This window comes from Lutra lutra, chromosome 8, assembly GCF_902655055.1.
Source record: "Lutra lutra chromosome 8, mLutLut1.2, whole genome shotgun sequence".
NCBI lineage: Eukaryota > Metazoa > Chordata > Mammalia > Carnivora > Mustelidae > Lutra > Lutra lutra.
In genome coordinates, this window is record NC_062285.1 from 120276117 (window position 1) to 120297117 (window position 21001).

General features: G+C 38.2%; 1 protein-coding gene and 1 pseudogene across 2 annotated transcripts in view; both read left to right on the top strand.

Moving 5' to 3' along the window:
• Nucleotides 1–21001, top strand: part of CFAP54 (cilia and flagella associated protein 54) — a 334936-nt gene that overhangs the window by 163873 nt on the left and 150062 nt on the right. For both annotated transcript variants that reach the window (XM_047743150.1, XM_047743152.1), the window contains exons 33-36: nucleotides 1875–2105; nucleotides 4117–4259; nucleotides 6671–6852; nucleotides 8638–8865. In XM_047743150.1, coding sequence (XP_047599106.1) covers nucleotides 1875–2105; nucleotides 4117–4259; nucleotides 6671–6852; nucleotides 8638–8865 — 784 coding nt within the window. The remainder of the gene's footprint in view (nucleotides 1–1874; nucleotides 2106–4116; nucleotides 4260–6670; nucleotides 6853–8637; nucleotides 8866–21001) is intronic.
• Nucleotides 12130–12600, top strand: LOC125106288 (translationally-controlled tumor protein-like; annotated as a pseudogene).

Consider the following 21001-nt stretch of genomic DNA (forward strand, 5'->3'; position numbering starts at 1 on the left):
TTTTTTTAAAAAGGAGTTGATAAGATAAGTTGATTGGGAGAATAAAGAAAAAGAAAGTGGAGAGAATTTGCTCAGGCTGGAGACTAGAACAAAGCCCTGTGCTAGATTTAGGGTATAATTTGATCTATTAGAAGTTGTATCCCAAATTTTTTTAGAAAAAAAAAACCCTTGTATACAAAAAATAAAGTTAGATACAATGAAGGATATAACATGACTCTAATAATGAAGGTTCAAAAAAGATTGTTTTTGAAAGTTATTGTTAAGATTACCTAGTTAAAAAATGTTAAAAGAGTAAAGGGTAAAAGTAAAAAATTAGCAGAAGAAAAAAAAATTAAAAAAATTAATTAACTTTGCAAGGCTAAAGAATCATGGGGAGAAAGCCATGAATTCCATGCTTTGCTTTCTCCTCCTCTGGAATTCTGCTGTTCTCCTTGGTAAGTGAACTTGGTCATGGCTGGATTTCTTGCTGATCTTCTTGGGGAAGGGCCTGTTGTAGTGATTCTCAAGTGTCTTTGCCCGAGGTGGAATTGCACCTCACTTACCAGGGGCTGGGCTAAGTAATCTTCTCACGATCACTTTTGGGAGCTTTTGTTCCCTGAACACTTTCCATAGAGTTCCGGAGGATGGGAATGAAAATGGCGGCCTCCAATCTCCGGCCCGGAGGAGCTGAGAGCTCGTTGCCCCACTCCTCAGTGCACCCTTGGAAAAAATCGCTCAATCACTCCCGTCTCCCTGGTCTCCAGCTGCACTCCGAGCTCACCTGGCCTGTCACCAAGCGTCTCTGTCTCTGGCATACAGCCCCGCCTGGAGTCTCCAAACCCCACAGATCCCTGCACGCTTCCAAGGGGGTGTCCCCAGATCTTTTGGGGTCCCTGCTCACAGAGCAGTGGCCTGTGCCACGGATCACAATTTAAGGTAACCCTGAGTTGAGAGCTCACTCCTCGGCTCCGTCTCGGTAGCCAGCTTCCCCACTCTAATACCTGTGAGCTCTGTGACACTCAGACAGCCCCGATCCTTTGATGATCCTGTGGGACCTGAGACCATGCTGTCCCCGCATGGGCTTCACCCTGGTTTAGCCTCTGGAGTGATGTCCCTTAGTGGAGCAGATTTTTAAAAGTTCTGATTTTGTGCTCCATTGCTCCACTTCTTGCCAGGAGCCAGCCCCTCCCCCCATGGTCTATCTTCCTGTCGCTTTGGATTCACTTCTCTGCCAGTTCTACCTTTCAGAAAGTGGTGGATTTTCTGTTTCTAGAGTTGCTGCTCTTTTTCTCTTTGATCTCCTGTTGGATTTGTAGGTGTTCGGAATGGTTTGATAAGCTATCTAGCTGATCTCCTGCTACCTGATGTTGCTTCAGCCTGCTACTTCTCCACCATCTTGACTCCTCCCTTGAATATGGATTTATTAAGTTATTTCATTTATAGTTGATTGATATTTTATTTTTGCTCTAGTCTAACTAATGTTGGAAAAACTTTGCTCCATTGCTTTTTTCCTTAAGGAACAATACAGAGAAATGATTTTCTGGTTTAATATTGAAGTAAGGGGATGAATGTGAACATTATGTTATAATTCCATTGTCTGATCTCAGTGGCCTTTTGTTTATGGAAAAGAAAAGCTGTCTGGTTGGAGCTTAGGACACAGACGTTATAGAGAATGGAAGGCAATACATAGTGTCTTTGTCCTTACTATTTATCTTCATGCCTTCTCTACTGCCTATTTCACATTCTTAGTGCCAAGGGAATGATAAATAAGCCAGAAACATTTGCATAAGGGCAGTCAAGTGAGTTCTTGGTGTCTTTTATACAAATTGGAATCATTGTTTGTTATCAAATATCTGGAAGCTTATGTAATTTCAAAACTTGTTTCTCTTTGGCAGAAATAAGAGAACTGATGTTAGAAAACTTGCTTATCGATTCCTGGTGGATAACTTGAATCCTATAATATTAAATTTTGTGAAAAGGAAGAGGTTCCATCAAATATTTCTTGAGGAAATGCCCTGGAGAGCTCAGATGAACCTGTATCTGGCAAGTGCACACTTCAACCTGCTTTTAACGAAGCTGGGAGAGCGAACAAAGATGAAATTTGGCCCTTCACATCCAGTGGTCAGGTATAGAATATTATCAGTGAATGGTACTTTTTTAGCATGAGCATAGATTTTGTTTGTTATGTTCAGGGCTCCAAAGTTGATAATAACTTAAAAAGGTTTACAGAGTGCTTCTTTCTTTACTGATCATTGATACATTACTTAATTTCTTGTCTCAGAATCTTCCCCAAACAGGTGCTGGATATAAGCACTTAGGAAGTACTAATCTGCACGTATCTTGAATATGTTTGTTAGTATAGCTTTCTGTGAAGGAGATAGTGTCATTTCAAGAGAAATTTAATATTAATTGTGTATTAACTATAGTTATTAGGTATTAGACAGAGGTAAGTTTCAAAATGATTCAGATGATTCATTTTGAGGTATATTTTAAGCCTCTATAAACATAAATTGTATTTTCTCATACAGTGTACACTTTGTATCATTAATTCAGAAGACACTGTTGAGCTCTTGAGTGTCCTTGGCTAAAGTGTTATGGGAGATAAAATAGAAAATAAATACATAATGTGGACTACTATGTAATCTTAAAAAGGGGAGTAGAGTCTTTCAAAAAGAAAAAAATAAAACTGAGCTCCTGTTAGGTACAGTTCCTGAGGTAGACAAAATGAGCATGAAAAGATGAGCAGGACATACAAGATAGTGTCTCACAGGGTGGATCACAGGTGTTAATGAATAACTAAATAATGGTATAAGGTGAAGTATACACAAAGTCTTCTTTGTTCGTGGGGAAAAGGCTTTTCTCTGACTGAAACTCACAGGAAAGATTTTATGGGGAAAGGCCACTTGGCCTGGTTCTTGATTAATAGGCAAGATTTAGAAATGTGCAGATAGGGAGAGAGGTATTCTAGGTGGTTGGAAGCACATGAGTTAGAACCCAGGTAGGAAACACAGGATGAGAACCTGAAATGGTCTGACCAGAATCTAGGGTAAATGAAAAGGAATAGTGTGAAATAAAAAAAAAAAAAAAAAAAAGAAGACCCATAGATCATGGGGGGGTCTTAACTACTAAATCTGAACTTTAATTTATATACAGTGGTGGATTATTAAGGGTTTTTGAGCAGGGCAATGATTAATTTCTCTGACAGCAACGTATCAAATGGATTGGAGGAAGGAAAGACTGTAACAGGGTTACAAATTAAGAGGTATGTATTTCAATAATCCAGTGATAAAATATGCAGGTGAAATCCATGGTAAACTTGGTATGAGTCTGTTTTCATTAGAATTTGGTTAAATCATTACCAGCTTGAACCTCCATTAAAATGTCTCCAGATAGTTCCCTTTCCTATGCAGGCTAGACCAGATTTGCATTTAAGAAGTAGTTAGATTGCCTGACCAACAGGGAAGGCTTTTGGCAAAGTAACCCATTCATGAAGCCATGAGAGGAGAATGATTCAGATCAAATGGGCTTCCTAACTTTCCTCTGAACACTGAGAAGAATTCTCTGAAATTTCAATCATATATGACCTTTCAGACATGATTACTTCATAGCACAGCAATTAGACAATGACCAAATTTGTATCCGGGTTACTTGGTGCTAAATTCAATTTTACTAAAACCATTAAAACATACTCATATATGTATGCATATATTTTTGCATTTGTTTATTTTTGGTGGAGGATTATTTATTGCTTAGACTTTATAAAAGACGTAACATTGATTGTGGACACATTGCTTTATATAGTAGGTATCTTCGTTGAGTTGTGTTTTAATCAGGTTAAATTGACATAAATTATTGTTTCAGAGCCTTTAGAATGAATATAGATCATCATTCCCATTTTTGAAGGCCCTTTCGGGGAAATAGATATTGATGTTAAAATTCCTAAGATCAAAGTTACATTATATAATTTTAAAATTTAATGAGATATTGTTTGACGTTGGTTAAGTGTAAGAATATGTTATGATCCAAAATTTGGAAGCTCTAACTCACAAATAACTTAAAAATTAAAGTAGATTGTATTTGGCAGATTCAATTCAATTTTGTTTATATATTTTTTTAATGATATTTTCCTCCCGGCAGTTTCCGATCATGTGATCCTAATATGTTCTCACTATATAATTCAGGAACAGTATTACCAACAACGAAATTGACTCTAGAAAACTATAAAGTGATACTTGATTTCCTTCATACAGCTAGAAAAAGAAAGGCCAACTTACCATCAGGTAAAATAAAAAATTTATGATGTATACTATCAAATTGCTTCTATATTTTTTTCACTGATACAGCACACACATGAACACACACACACACTCTCCACAGTCATACAGAGGTACACATATCATTTTCCAATGACCCAGGAATTTAATTGAGTTGTGGTATTTTGTAGGATATTCTTATTTTCTCAGTTTTTAAGAATTTTCTGTATTTTTATGGTATGTATTTGGAAATATATATGTTGTATTCTAACCTAAACCAGTGGCTAACCTACATCATTTGGCTGTTTACCAAATATAATGTATGCATGTAATGTATGTATTTATTTTTAGAAAGGGAGAAAGTGGTGGGGAGGGGCAGAGGGAGAGGAAGAGAGAATCTTTTTTTTTTTTTTTTTAAAGATTTTGTTTATTTATTTGGCAGACAGAGATCACAAGTAGGCCGAGAGGCAGGCAGAGAGAGAGAGAGGAGGAAGCAGGCTCCCTGCTGAGCAGAGAGCCCGATATGAAGCTTGATCCCAGGACCCTGAGATCATGACCTGAGCTGAAGGCAGAGGCTTTAACCCACTGAGCTACCCAGGCGCCCCAGGAATAGAGAATCTTAAGCAGGCTCCACGCTGGGCTCAATCTCAAAACCCTGAGATCATGACTTGGACCAAAATCAAGAGTCAGACACTTAACTGACAAAGCCACGCAGGCATCCCTAATGTTCTTTTAAAAATATTGGTAGCCTTCTGTTGTCAAGATAGGTGAAGACTTGATATCAGGGGTTAAAATTTAGCAGAAGTAAGTTTCAGAACAAATTCCACCACACATACTGATGTAACTGGCATGGAAACAGTCCTATAGCTGTTTGATAGTACAGATTTTGTACTCAGGGGAGTCTACTCTTGCCTTAGGATCTCCAACTAGCACCTTCCGAGAAAGCTTACTCCCAGGTGAATGCAGTAATATTTGTTTGAATGGCAGGACCAACCTGTATTCTTGTCATCTGCTCAGGTGATAGGAGACTTGCTCTGGGAGGTGGAGAAATGCAAAAGAAAAGAGCTCTTGATCTGGGTGCCACAACTGATGACACTATTCTCAGCAATCACCTATCTTGAATACCACTCACTTCACAAACGAAGATTTCTTTCTAATATCTTCATGCTATTACAAACCCTCTTATGTAGATTTTTAGTAATGGTATTTTAAGTGCTATATAACTTACTGCTGATCAGGATACTTCATTTGCTGGGTAATTGCCCCAGAGTGTTGATTTATATTTGAGGTACTTGATATGCCTTCTGATTTCTTCTAGGGTGTAGATTAGATTTAACTGGTACCTTCATGTTATATATGAATATTGAAGTATTTGAAAGTAAATTCCCTTGACACAGAGTCCAAGTTTTTTTTTTTTTTTAAAGATTTTATTTATTTATTTGACAGAGAGAAATCACAAGTAAGCAGAGAGGCAGGCAGAGAGAGAGGAGGAAGCAGGCTCCCTGCTGAGCAGAGAGCCCGATGCGGGGCTCGAACCCAGGACCTGGGATCATGACCTGAGCCGAAGGCAGCGGCTTAACCCACTGAGCCACCCAGGCGCCCCCAGAGTCCAAGTTTTATATGTAGATAGTAATATATAGATTCTTGAGGGTTTTTTTTTTTTAAACTACCTGCCTAAGACCTCCCATGAAATCACCAATAGAATACTGTGCTATTGAGACTTATTAATTAATGCAAAGTTCTTTTTTTTTTTAAGATTTTATTTATTTATTTGACAGAGAGAGATCTCAAGTAGACAGAAAGGCAGGCAGAGAGAGAGAGAGAGAGAGAGGGAAGCAGGCTCCCTGCTGAGCAGAGAGCCCGATGCGGGACTCGATCCCAGGACCCTGAGATCATGACCTGAGCCGAAGGCAGCGGCTTAACCCACTGAGCCACCCAGGCGCCCCAATTAATGCAAAGTTCTAAGAGAAGGTTTGTGGTAGGAGAAATCTGTGTTTTTATATCACACCAATAAGATAATGCATGGACATGTTTGCTGCACTTTCTAACTCCAGGAAATGCTACTCACCTTCTAGTGTATATGTCCTGGGAATGGACTATTTAGGGAGAAATTAAGGAAATTAAGTGGGATTCTATGATTGGTCCCTTAGAAAACATGACATTCCTGTCTCTGCTTTGTTCCCTTGGCTGTAACCCTTGCCCAGAATGATGTTCTCCATAGTATTTTTGCATAGCTAAACCATGTTCGTGCTTTAAGGCCTAATCTGGACGCCTCCTTCTCTAGAAACTTTTCTTAGTTCATTGTGTCCATGATAATCCCATCCTTTCTCCGAATTTATATAGCATTTCTTATCTTAATTACTCATTTGATGCTTATCAGCTAAGTCTTCTGGAACTTTCTGCTTCCAATAATGTTATACTTTATTTTTGTACTGTAGATGCTGAAGAATTTTCCACATTTATTAATTCCAGAATGAGTGATGAAAATGTGTCCAAGACACAAACAGTTAATGACTCAGACTCTCAGTCAGGTCTTAGTGCTAAAGAAAAGGATCGAGCTGCAAATTTGGGTATATTGGATCATTTTATGAAGATCTTCTTATATTGCAGGAGAGCAATGGTAAGGTGCTAAATTTTTAATTTTATTTTAATTGAATTTTAGCTAATTTGCTAAATTAATAGACATAAATCTCAGCCATTTGCTTGGGCATGTAAGATGTGCTTATTTACTTACTATCCATAATTTTAGTTTCGACTTTGAAACTAAATTTGCTGGGTTTCACAGCAGTCATTTTTGAGGTTTGCCTGCCATTAGTGCTAAAGATTTACACCTTGTGAAGCTGTCAGGGAGAGGAGAAAGCTGCTTTAGTCATCATTCATCCATTGGTGTGGAGCTGAGGTGGCCTTTGCCCTTGTCTACACAACCTCTTTGAATATACAGATACTCCTTTGCAACTTTCTTGGCCACATTTGGGACATGGCTTTCTATGATGGTGACACCAGTGGTTCCTTTCTGGAGTCTTACTCCTACCTGGGGTACGATAGATCACTTTATTCCCTCTAACACAGGGAACACTCTTTCTGGGCAACAGAAAAATCCTGCTCCTAGCTCCTGACCCCTTGCTTCTACAAGCCAATTGTGTCTTCTCTCAAATACTTTTCTTTTTTTTCTTAAATATTATATGATACATTATTAAACTTAGAATTGGAATCATTAGCTACAAAGGAATTAGTTTCCTTTTTCTCATTGCAGGAATGGCATATACTTCAAACCTCTCAAGAGTTGAGAGGAAATCGATCCTTTCTAGAACACTTTCATTCCCATTTTCTCTGTGGAGAAGGTGATTTCTTAAAAAATACGAAGCAAACCCACATCATCCCCCTTGACCATGGGCACTGCATCCTATCCTTCCACCAGCTTCAGGGCCCTGGAAGGTCTGGGTCTTGCTCAATTCTTGGAACTCAGTTCATCTTGCTCTCATTCAGTCCACTCTCCTCTGTGTGATCTTGAGAGCACAGAGCTTGTTCCTTTCTCATCCCTCAAATTCATCCTCCATCCTTTGCAGTTGCTGCTCCCTCAGTTTCAAATGCTGTCCTCCCAACACCCTCTTCCCCACTTTCACATGATTTGTTCAACTCAACATTCAAGTCTCTGATCATGTCACTTCCTCAGAGAGGACTTTTTTCCTGATCACCCCCATCTAAAAGGGCATATCATCTCATGCTTGTCAGATTCTAACCCAATTCTGCTTTATTTTTCTTTACAATACTTATTATTCCCTGGAACTACATTTTTTAAAAATTTTATTTATTTATTTGACAGACAGAGATCACAAGTAGGCGGAGAGGCAGGCAGAGAGAGAGAGGAGGAAGCAGGCTCCCCGCTGAGCAAAAAGCCCGATGTGGGACTCGATCCCAGGATACTGAGATCATGACCTGACCTGAGCCAAAGGCAGAGGCTTAACCCACTGAGCCACCCAGGTGCCCCTGGAACTACATTTTTATTTGTCTACTTATCTAGTGTCAGTCACCCCTAATAAACTGAAGCAACATGAGGGCAGACCCGGTTACCCTTGTTCATTGCCACATTCTCAGAACCTAGAACAATGAAAATGTTTTGAGTCAGACTGCTGGTGTGCAAATCTTAGCTAACCACTTAGTAGATCATGACCCTGTGCAAGTTAGCTCCAATCTGTGTTTCCTTATCTGTAAATTAAGAAGAATGCTAGTGCATTCTTATTTCATAGGAGCTATTGTTAGAATTAACTGAGATAATGATATAAATGACACAATAAATGGTGTTAGTTATTTTTTATTGTTGACATAATTTTTGCAGAAAGATGAAGTTGTTCAGAGATCTCTAACTTTTGAAACTTTATTTTTTAAAATGTTGTCTTTGTTTTAGGTTCTTGCTCATCGTGGTGGCTATTGGACTCTGCTTCAGAACTGCTGTCGGGCCCTTTGGAACTTTACTCAGGAGCTACAGATACTTCTTAAACAAACAGTGGATATATATAAAACATTTCCTATTAGCCAGGATTGTTTCCTCTGTACCTGTGTTTTGCCGTTTTATTTGGGAGCAGAATTACTTATTGACATGTTAGTAGAACTACAAAATATTGATTCTATTAAGGTAAGGGCACTTGAGTAATTATTTTTTTTTGAGTAATTATTTTTACTTCATCCAATTAATAAGTACTTTTTACTGTGCACATTGGGATAAATAGAAATTAATATTTTCTTTGACTTATTACTTAGTTTGTCTACATTTCATTTGCTTCATTAATATTTGGTTCACAATACACAGCTCACATTGATGTTAATTGTAAATATCTTAGCCTGAAAATCCAACTTTTTAAAGGAAATAGTAACCTGCACTGAGCTCCAGCTTCTGTATAAACTAACTATAATGCATTTAATCCTCATAGCAATTTTTTTTGACAGAGAAACAGACTCCAAGAGAGATCATATAGCTTGTCAGTTGCTCTTTACCTCACTGCTTTATCTGTCCTTGTTCTATTATTTGCAATCTGGTAGTATTTGCGACCATTTAAAATCTACCACACTATGGTTTAAAACATGAAAATACAATAGAAAAAGTGCAATCATTATGTAATCTAAACACATTGAAAATTAATAAGCACTAAACACATTAAGGCATGGAATGTATAACCTTTCTAGATATAAAATATGTGAAAACTGTAGCACAAAGGACAGAGTAATGTTTTTTACACTTTATATAAAGTGGTACACTATTAACTCTACGGGGAATGTGATAAGTTAAGGATGCATTTAATCATTAGAGTAATACCAAAAAAGAGATACAGCTAAAAAGCCATTGCAGTGAAGTAGAAACTAAATAGTGGTCAATGAATTAAAGAAGGCAGAAAAAAAGAAACAGAGGAACAGAAACATATGGGCAAAAACACAAAGCAAATAGCAAATAATAAATCTACCCCAATCATACCAATTACTGTATTAAATATAAGTGGTTTAAACACACTAATCAAAAGGCAGAGATTGTTGGATAAAAAAGACATGTAATAGCTGACCATATGAGGAGTATTCTGAATATAAATAAATTGAAAATAAATTGTGGAAAGAGACATACTAGGAATACAGTAAGCATAAAAAATTTTTGAGACTTTATTAATATTAGATAAAATAAACTTTAAATCAGGGAGTATTTGGACAGGTAAAGAGAGACATTTCATAATGAGAAGAGGTTCAGTTAATCAGGAAGACATACTAATCATAAATGTGTATGCTCCTAATAAGAGAAATTCAAAGTACACTCTGGACACCCAAAGCATGAAGAGCTTCCAGAATGGTGGAAACATTGATATGTTGGCTGGTTGTTGTGGTCTAACTCCATGGGGAGAGGGCATAGAACCCCCTTATCCAGGACCCTTCCAGACTATGTACCTCTTTCATGTGGCTGTCCCTGAGTTGTATCCTTTATAATAAAACTGTGATCCTAAGTATAATGTTTTAAGTGAATGCCAGCCAATTACTGAATCTGAGGGGGTTATGGAAACCCCTAAATTTATAGCTGTTCTGTCAGAAGTGCAGGTGACCTGAAACTAGTGGCTGACTTCTGAAATAAGGGCAGTCTTGTGAAGGACTAAGTCTTTAAACTCTGAATTTAATTCTGGATAAGTAGGTAGTTCAAGTGCAGTATACATAATAAAGTAAGTAATAATAAAATTTAAGTAAGTCATAATAAGTAGGTTAAAATAAAATTTAAAATACTGAAATCTTGAAGAGTATGTTCTCTGACCCCTACCTTATGAATAGACCAATAAAAATTAGGAAGAAAAATCTCCCAAGTATCTGGAAATTAAACAACACAGTTCTAAATAATCCATGGGTCAAAGAAGAAAGTATAAGAGAAATTTAAAAATATTTCAAACTGATGACAACATATCAAAATTTGTGAGATGCAAATAAAGCAGTACGTAGAGGAACTTAATAGTTTTAAATGTTTAATAGAAAGGCTGAAAGATATAACATCAGCTTTCTAAGTGTCCACCTATAGGGGCTCAAAAAAGTAGAACAAATTCAATCCAAAATAAGTAAAAAGAGCAAGGGAAATAAAATGAAAGAATAAGAGCAGAAATAATTTAGTTATAAAAAAACCAAAATTAATAAAATTAATAAATTAATCATTTGAAAAGATTATTAAAATCAGTGGAATCCTAGGAATACTGATAAAGAACAAAAAAAGAAGAGCATAAATAACTGACATTAATGATGAAAGAAAGATATAACTACAGATCCGATAGATACTGAAAGAAAAATAAGAGAATATTATGATCAGTTTTTACTAATGAATTTGATAACTTTAAATGAAATGGACTTGTTTATCACAAAGCATAGCTTAAATCTGACACAAGAAGCAATAGAAAAAATAAACTGCCCTAAATATATTAAAGAAAATGAATTTATAATTAAGAACTTGGAGAGCTTGTATATTTATACAAGGACAAAAATAATAAATCATACACAAACATATTTTTAGAAGCAAAGCCAGCTTAACCCTGACAGATATATCAAAAAGAAAGGTATGGGGGCACCTGGATGGCTCAGCTGTTAAGCATCTACCTTCAGCTCAGGTTATGATCCCAGGGTCTGGGATTGAGCCCCACATTGGGCTCCCTGCTCAGCAGGAAGCCTGCTTCTCCCTCTTCTACTCCCCCTGCTTATGTTCCCTCTCTCACTGTGTCTCTCTCTGTCAAATAAATAAATAAAATCTTTTAAAAAAGTATGAATCAATCAATATGCCTCATGAACATATGAACATAGGCACAAAACTCCCCTTAATGAAATATTAGCAAATCAGTCCCAGCAATATATAAAATATGCAAATGAGGTATATAGTATCTACAATTATACAAATGATGACCAAGTGGGTTTATCCCAGAAATATAAGGTTAATAACATTTAAAGATCAATCAGGCAGTGCCTGGGTGGCTCAGTTGGTTAAGCATCTAACTCTTGGTTTTGGCTCAGGTTGTGGTCTCAGGGTGGTGAGATCAAGGATCATGTTGGGCTCTGCACACAGTGTGGAGTCTGCTTGAAATTCTTTCCCCAATCGTTTCCCTCCCTGTCTACTCCTCCCCGTTTGGGTGTGCTGTCTCAAAAAGCAAAACAAAACAAAACAAAAAACCTTTAAAGAAAAAAAGATCAGTCAAGGTAATTCACCATATTAACAAGATAAAAGAGACAAATTATATGACCACTGAATTAGATAGAGCAAAAGCATTTACAAAATTTGATAGCACTTTTCCCACCTGTTCTCTCTGCCCTTAAGTGCTGCTCTAGCTGCACTGCTCTTGCTCTGAATTCTGGGTTCCTGCTAAGCCAGGGCTGCTGTTCTCTTTCTCTGGCTGCCATCATGATTATCTATCTGGACCTCATCAGACATGATGAGATGTTCTCTGACATTTACAAGATTCAGAAGGTTGCAAATGAGCTGTGCCTGGAGGTGAAGGAGAAAATAGTAGAGCAGAAGGTACCATTGATGGAAAGTTACTTTGCTGAAGGCCCTGAAAGTGAAAGTCTGAAAGCACAGTAATCATTGGTGTTGATATTGTCAGGAACTATTACTTACAGAAAACAAACTTCACAAATGAAGCCTATGAAAAGTACATCATAGCTTATAGGAAATCAGTCTAAGGCAAACTTGAAGAACAGGGACCAGAAAGTATAAACCTTTTATAACAGAGGATGCAGACAAATCAAGCGCATCTTTGTTAATTCAAAAACTGCCAGTTCTTTATTGGTGAAAACGTGAATCCAGATGGCATGGTAGCTCTGCTGAACTACCATCAGGATAGTGACCCCATATATGATTTTCTTTAAGGATTTTCTTTAAGGATGAAATGAATGTTAATGTAAATGAAAAAATTTTAACAAAATGGAAAAAAAATGTTAACAAAATGCCAATTACATTGGATCTATCACCTGTCATCATAACTGGCTGCTGCTTTTCACACATCCACACTAACACCAGGACTTGGACAAGTGGTTGATGTCATCCTGATCTTTTCACTTATTTTAATACTGATTTATTTGGAGTGGAGTCATTTTTTTTTTAAATTTTTAAGAAAAAGCCATATGTAGGTTGCTTAAAAATAAAATGCATTTAAACTTATTTGAGAGGATACCTCTTACTTTAATATGTGTTGAAACTAAGTCCGTCTTAGAGTGTTCTAGAGAAGATAGAGCCTGGTAGTAGATCACAAATGGATAGCATAAAACTGTCTTCAGGTAACTTCAGGTAAACAGGGAAAACTACTTCTGGGACTAGTATATTAAAAACGAAACAAACCAAAACTTAACAAGAATTACAAGTATTAATTCTAAGTTGAAGTTAAGGAAAAGACCATGTTCGTAGAGTGTCAGATGTGAAGTGGATGATTATATATTTCATCACCTACAAACAGAAGTAGTTAACTCAGAGAGAGATTATCAAGAGAGTAAAAGAGACTAATACAATTGGAAGCAAAACAAAAACAATGTCATTGATGTTAAAGACTCTCAGCAAACTAGGAATACGTGATAAAAAGTAGTATCTAGTGTTAACATCATACTTAATGGTGAGGTATTGTGAGCTTCCCTCTAAGATTGGGAACAAAGCAGGATGTCTGCTCATACCACTTTTGCTCAATATCATGCCAGAGATCCTGACAAGTACAATAAGGCAGATAAAGAAACAAAAGGAATGCGGATTAGAAGGGAATAATATGAGTTTTTAGATAGAAAGTTCAAACTTGTTAGGACTCTATAAAGCAACTACTAGAACTAATAAACAAAATAGCAGCACATAAAGTCAATATAAAAAATAAGTTTCTCTGTACTAACAGAAAACAACTAGGAAATGACATTTTAAAAATACCATTCAAAATATCAAATTTCAAGGACTATATCTAAGGAAATATATATTAGATTTTTACACTGAAAATTGTAATGCATTGCAAAAAAAATTAAAGGTCTAAATAGACATGACATATCATGTTCATGAATCAAAAGTCTTAATATTGCTAGGATATAATTTATTTCCAGTTTGGTCTATTGATTCAGTGAAATTCTTTTTTTTTTTAATTTTTTTTTTCAGCATAACAGTATTCATTATTTTTGCACCACACCCAGTGCTCCATGCAATCCGTGCCCTCTACAATACCCACCACCTGGTGCCCCCAACCTCCCACCCCCCACCCCTTCAAAATTCTCAGATTGTTTTTCAGAGTCCATAGTCTCTCATGGTTCACCTCCCCTTCCAATTTCCCTCAACTCCCTTCTCCTCTCCATCTCCCCTTGTCCTCCATGCTATTTGTTATGCTCCACAAATAAGTGAAACCATATAATTGACTCTCTTTGCTTGACTTATTTCACTCAGCATAATCTCTTCCAGTCCCGTCCATGTTGCTACAAAACTTGGGTATTCATCCTTTCTTTTTTCTTTCTTTTTTTTTTTTTTTACAGCTTTATAAACATATATTTTTATCCCCAGGGGTACAGGTCTGCGAATCGCCAGGTTGACACACTTCACAGCACTCACCATAGCACATACCCTCCCCAATATCCATAACCCAACCCCCCTCTCCCAACCCCCTCCCCCCATCAACCCTCAGTTTGTTTTGTGAGATTAAGAGTCACTTATGGTTTGTCTCCCTCCCAATCCCATCTTGTTTCATTTATTCTTCTCCTACCCCCTCAACCCCCCATGTTGCATCTCCTCTCCCTCATATCAGGGAGATCATATGATAGTTGTCTTTCTCTGATTGACTTATTTCGCTAAGCATGATACCCTCTAGTTCCATCCACGTCGTCGCAAATAGCAAGATTTCATTTCTTTTGATGGCTGCATAGTATTCCATTGTGTATATATACCACATCTTCTTTTTTTTTTTTTTTTAAAGATTTTTATTTATTTATTTGACAGAGAGATCACAAGTAGATGGAGAGGCAGGCAGAGAGAGAGAGGGAAGCAGGCTCCCTGCTGAGCAGAGAGCCCGATGCGGGACTCGATCCCAGGACCCTGAGATCATGACCTGAGCCGAAGGCAGCGGCTTAACCCACTGAGCCACCCAGGCGCCCTATACCACATCTTCTTTATCCATTCGTCTGTTGATGGACATCTAGGTTCCTTCCATAGTTTGGCTATTGTAGACATTGCTGCTATAAACATTTGGGTGCACGTGCCCCTTCGGATCACTACGTTCGTATCTTTAGGGTAAATACCCAGCAGTGCAATTGCTGGGTCATAGGGTAGTTCTATTTTCAACATTTTGAGGAACCTCCATGCTGTTTTCCAGAGTGGTTGCACCAGCTTGCATTCCCACCAACAGTGTAGGAGGGTTCCCCTTTCTCCGCATCCTCGCCAGCATCTGTCATTTCCTGACTTGTTCATTTTAGCCATTCTGACTGGTGTGAGGTGATATCTCATGGTGGTTTTGATTTGTATTTCCCTGATGCCGAGTGATATGGAGCACTTTTTCATGTGTCTGTTGGCCATCTGGATGTCTTCTTTGCAGAAATGTCTGTTCATGTCCTCTGCCCATTTCTTGATTGGATTATTTGTTCTTTGGGTGTTGAGTTTGCTAAGTTCTTTATAGATTTTGGACACTAGCCCTTTATCTGATATGTCATTTGCAAATATCTTCTCCCATTCTGTCAGTTGTCTTTTGGTTTTGTTAACTGTTTCCTTTGCTGTGCAAAAGCTTTTGATCTTGATAAAATCCCAAAAGTTCATTTTTGCCCTTGCTTCCCTTGCCTTTGGTGATGTTCCTAGGAAGATGTTGCTGCGGCTGAGGTCGAAGAGGTTGCTGCCTGTGTTCTCCTCGAGGATTTTGATGGATTCCTTTCTCACATTGAGATCCTTCATCCATTTTGAGTCTATTTTCATGTGTGGTGTAAGGAAATGATCCAGTTTCATTTTTCTGCATGTGGCTGTCCAATTTTCCCAACACCATTTATTGAAGAGGCTGTCTTTTTTCCATTGGATATTCTTTCCTGCTTTGTCGAAGATGAGTTGACCATAGAGTTGAGGGTCCATTTCTGGGCTCTCTATTCTGTTCCATTGATCTATGTGTCTGTTTTTGTGCCAGTAGCATGCTGTCTTGATGATGACAGCTTTGTAATAGAGCTTGAAGTCCGGAATTGTGATGCCACCAACTTTGGCTTTCTTTTTCAATATTCCTTTGGCTATTCGAGGTCTTTTCTGGTTCCATATAAATTTTAGGATTATTTGTTCCATTTCTTTGAAAAAAATGGATGGTACTTTGATAGGAATTGCATTAAATGTGTAGATTGCTTTAGGTAGCATAGACATTTTCACAATATTTATTCTTCCAATCCAGGAGCATGGAACATTTTTCCATTTCTTTGTGTCTTCCTCAATTTCTTTCATGAGTACTTTATAGTTTTCTGAGTATAGATTCTTAGTCTCTTTGGTTAGGTTTATTCCTAGGTATCCTATAGTTTTGGGTGCAATTGTAAATGGGATGGACTCCTTAATTTCTCTTTCTTCTGTCTTGTTGTTGGTGTAGAGAAATGCAACTGATTTCTGTGCATTGATTTTATATCCTGACACTTCACTGAATTCCTGTACAAGTTCTAGCAGTTTTGGAGTGGAGTCTTTTGGGTTTTCCACATATAGGATCATATCATCTGCAAAGAGTGATTGTTTGACTTCTTCTTTGCCGATTTGGATGCCTTTAATTTCCTTTTGTTGTCTGATTGCTGAGGCTAGGACTTCTAGTACTATGTTGAATAGCAGTGGTGATAACGGATATCCCTGTCGTGTTCCTGACCTTAGCGGAAAAGCTTTCAGTTTTTCTCCATTGTGAATGATATTTGCCATGGGTTTTTCATAGATGGCTTTGATAATATTGAGGTATGTGCCCTCTATCCCTACACTTTGAAGAGTTTTGATCAGGAAGGGATGCTGTACCTTGTCAAATGCTTTTTCAGCATCTATGGAGAGTATCATATGGTTCTTGTTCTTTCTTTTATTAATGTGTTGTATCACATTGATTGATTTGCGGATGTTGAACCAACCTTGAAGCCCTGGAATAAATCCCACTTGGTCGTGGTGAATAATCCTTTTAATGTACTGTTGAATCCTATTGGCTAGTATTTTGGCGAGAATTTTTGCATCTGTGTTCATCAAGGATATTGGTCTGTAGTTCTCTTTTTTGATGGGATCCTTGTCTGGTTTTGGGATCAAGGTGATGATGGCCTCATAAAATGAGTTTGGAAGTTTTCCTTCTATTTCTATTTTTTGGAACAGTTTCAGGAGAATAGGAATTAGTTCTTCTTTAAATGTTTGGTAGAATTCCCCCGGGAAGCCGTCTGGCCCTGGGCTTTTGTTTGTTTGGAGATTTTTGATGACTGTTTCAATCTCCTTACTGGTTATGGGTCTGTTCAGGCTTTCTATTTCTTCCTGGTTCAGTTGTGGTAGTTTATATGTCTCTAGGAATGCATCCATTTCTTCCAGATTGTCAAATTTGTTGGTGTAGAGTTGCTCATAGTATGTTCTTATAATTGTCTGTATTTCTTTGGTGTTCGTTGTGATCTCTCCTCTTTCATGATTTTATTTATTTGGGTCCTTTCTCTTTTCTTTTTGATAAGTCTGGCCAGGGGTTTATCAATCTTATTAATTCTTTCAAAGAACCAGCTCCTAGTTTCGTTGATTTGTTCTATTGTTTTTTTGGTTTCTATTTCATTGATTTCTGCTCTGATCTTTATGATTTCTCTTCTCCTGCTGGGTTTAGGGTTTCTTTCTTGTTCTTTCTCCAGCTCCTTTAGGTGTAGGGTTAGGTTGTGTACCTGAGACCTTTCTTGTTTCTTGAGAAAGGCTTGTACCACTATATATTTTCCTCTCAGGACTGCCTTTGTTGTGTCCCACAGATTCTGAACCATTGTGTTTTCATTATCATTTGTTTCCATAAATTTTTTCAATTCTTCTTTAATTTGCTGGTTGACCCATTCATTCTTTAGAAGGATGCTGTTTAGTCTCCATGTATTTGGGTTCTTTCCCAATTTCCTCTTGTTATTGAGTTCTAGCTTTAGAGCATTGTGGTCTGAAAATATGCAGGGAATGATCCCAATCTTTTGATACCAGTTGAGACTTGATTTAGGACCAAGAATGTGATCTATTCTGGAGAATGTTCCATGTGCACTAGAGAAGAATGTGTATTCTGTTGCTTTGGGATGAAATGTTCTGAACATATCTGTGATGTCCATCTGGTCCAGTGTGTCATTTAAGGCCTTGATTTCCTTGTTGATCTTTTGCTTGGATGATCTGTCCATTTCAGTGAGGGGAGTGTTAAAATCCCCTACTATTATTGTATTCTTGTCGATGTGTTTCTTTGATTTTGTTATTAATTGGTTTATATAGTTGGCTGCTCCCACGTTAGGGGCATAGATATTTAAAATTGTTAGATCTTCTTGTTGGACAGTTCCTTTGAGTATGATATAGTGTCCTTCCTCATCTCTTATTATAGTCTTTGGCTTAAAATCTAATTGATCTGATATAAGGATTGCCACTCCTGCTTTCTTCTGATGTCCATTAGCATGGTAAATTCTTTTCCACCCCCTCACTTTAAACCTGGAGGTGTCTTCGGGTTTAAGATGAGTTTCTTGTAGGCAACATATTTTGTTTTTTTATCCATTCTGATACCCTGTGTCTTTTGGTTGGGGCATTTAGCCCATTAACATTCAGGGTAAGTATTGAGAGATATGAATTTAGTGCCATTGTATTGCCTGTAAGGTGACTGTTATTGTATATTGTCTCTGTTTCTTTCTGACCTACTACTTTGAGGGTCTCTCTTTGCTTAGAGGACCCCTTTCAATATTTCCTGTAGAGCTGGTTTGGTATTTGCAAATTCTTTCAGTTTTTGTTTGTCCTGGAAGCTTTTAATCTCTCCTTCTATTTTCAATGATAGCCTAGCTGGATATAGTATTCTTGGCTGCATGTTTTTCTCATTTAGTACTCTGAATATATCATGCCAGCTTTTTCTGGCCTGCCAGGTCTCTGTGGATAAGTCTGCTGCCAATCTAATATTTTTACCATTGTACGTTACAGACTTCTTTTCCCGGGCTGCTTTCAGGATCTTTTCTTTGTCACTAAGACTTGTAAATTTTACTATTAGGTGACGGGGTGTGGACCTATTCTTACTGATTTTGAGGGGGGTTCTCTGAACCTCCTGAATTTTGATGCTTGTTCCCTTTGCCATATTGGGGAAATTCTCTCCAATAATTCTCTCCAATATACCTTCTGCTCTCCTCTCTGTTTCCTCTTCTTCTGGAATCCCAATTATTCTAATGTTGTTTCGTCTTATGGTGTCACTTATCTCTCGAATTCTCCCCTCGTGGTCCAGTAGCTGTTTGTCCCTCTTTTGCTCAGCTTCTTTATTCTCTGTCATTTGGTCTTCTATATCGCTAATTCTTTCTTCTGCCTCATTTATCCTAGCAGTGAGAGCCTCCATTTTTGATTGCACCTCATTAATAGCTTTTTTGATTTCAACTTGGTTAGATTTTAGTTCTTTTATTTCTCCAGAAAGGGCTTTTATATCTCCCGAGAGGGTTGCTTTAATATCTTCCATGCCTTTTTCAAGCCCGGCTAGAACCTTGAGAATCATCATTCTGAACTCTATATCTGACATATTACCAATGTCTGTATTGATTAGGTCCCTAACCTTTGGTACTGCCTCTTGTTCTTTTTTTTTGTTGTGAATTTTTCTGCCTTGTCATTTTGTCCAGGTAAGAGTTTATGAAGGAGCAAGTAAAATACTAAAAGGGTGGCAACAACCCCAGGAAAATATGCTTTAGCCAAATCAGAAGAGATCCCAAATTGTGAGGGGGGAGAAAGGGGATAAAAAGGGGTTCAAAAAGAAAAAAAAAAACTATTTAAAAAAAGAAAGCCGATAAAGAAAAAATATAAAAAGAGAAAAAATATATATATATTAGATAAACTATTTAAAAAAATGTTAAAAAAGAAAACGGTAAAAGTTAAAAAAAATTAGCAGAAGAAGAGAAAAAGAAAAAGAAAAAAAATTGAAAAAAAAAAAAATTAAATTAACTGCAAGGCTAAAAATCATGGGGAGAAAGCCATGAGTTCCGTGCTTTGCTTTCTTCTCCTCTGGAATTCCGCCGCGCTCCTTTGTGTTGAAACTACACTCCTCGGTAGGTGAACTTGGTCCTGGCTGGGTTTCCCGTTGATCTTCTGGGGGAGGGGCCTGTTGTAGTGATTCTCAAGCGTCTTTGCCCCAGGCGGAGTTGCACCGCCCTTACCCGGGGCCGCGCTGAGTAATCCGCTCGGGTTTGCTTTTGGGAGCTTTTGTTCCCTGAGCGCTTTCCGTAGAGTTCCGGAGGACGGGAGTGAAGATGGCGGCCTCCCGGTCTCCGGCCCGGAGGAGCCAAGAGCCCGGGGCCCCACTCCTCAGTGCGCCCTCAGAGAACAGCGCCCAATGACTCCCGTCACCCTGGCCTCCGGCCGCGCTCCGAGCTGACCGAGCCTGCGACCGGTTCAAGGCAACCCCGAGCTGAGAGTCACTCCTCGGCTCTCTCTGTAGCCAGCTTCCCCGCTCCAATACCGGTAAGCTCTGCGACACTCAGACACCCCCGATCCTTCTGCGACCCTGCAGGACCTGAGGCCGCGCTGACCCCGCCTGGACTTCACCCCAGTTAAGCCTCTAGAGCGATGTCCCTCAGCGGAACAGACTTTTAAAAGTCCTGATTTTGCTCCGTTGCTCCGCCGCTCGCCGGGAGCCGGCCCCTCCCCCCGCGGTCTATCTTCCCGTCGCTTTGGATTCACTTCTCCGCCAGTCCTACCTTTCAGATAGTGGTTGATTTTCTGTTTCTGGAATTGCTGTTCTTCTCTTCAATCTCCCGTTGGATTTGTAGGTGTTTGCGATCTTTAGATAAGCTATTTAGCTGATCTCCCGCTACCCGAAGTAGTCTCAGCTGCTACTTCTCCGCCATCTTGACTCCTCCCCCCGATTCAGTGAAATTCTAATGAAAATTCCAACAGACATTTTTTTCAGTGTAAATTGACTGTTCATTTTAAAACTTATAAGCAAATACAAAGAAATGTGAACGGCCAAGAAAATCTTTGAATTTGGAGAACTCCTTACCTGATTTCAAGGTTTAGCAATGTTGTAGTAATTAGAAGAGTATGATATTGGCATAAAGAGAAACAATGAAAAAAACAGAGACTCTCAGAATAGACTCATACTTATGGTCAATATTTTACAAAGGTG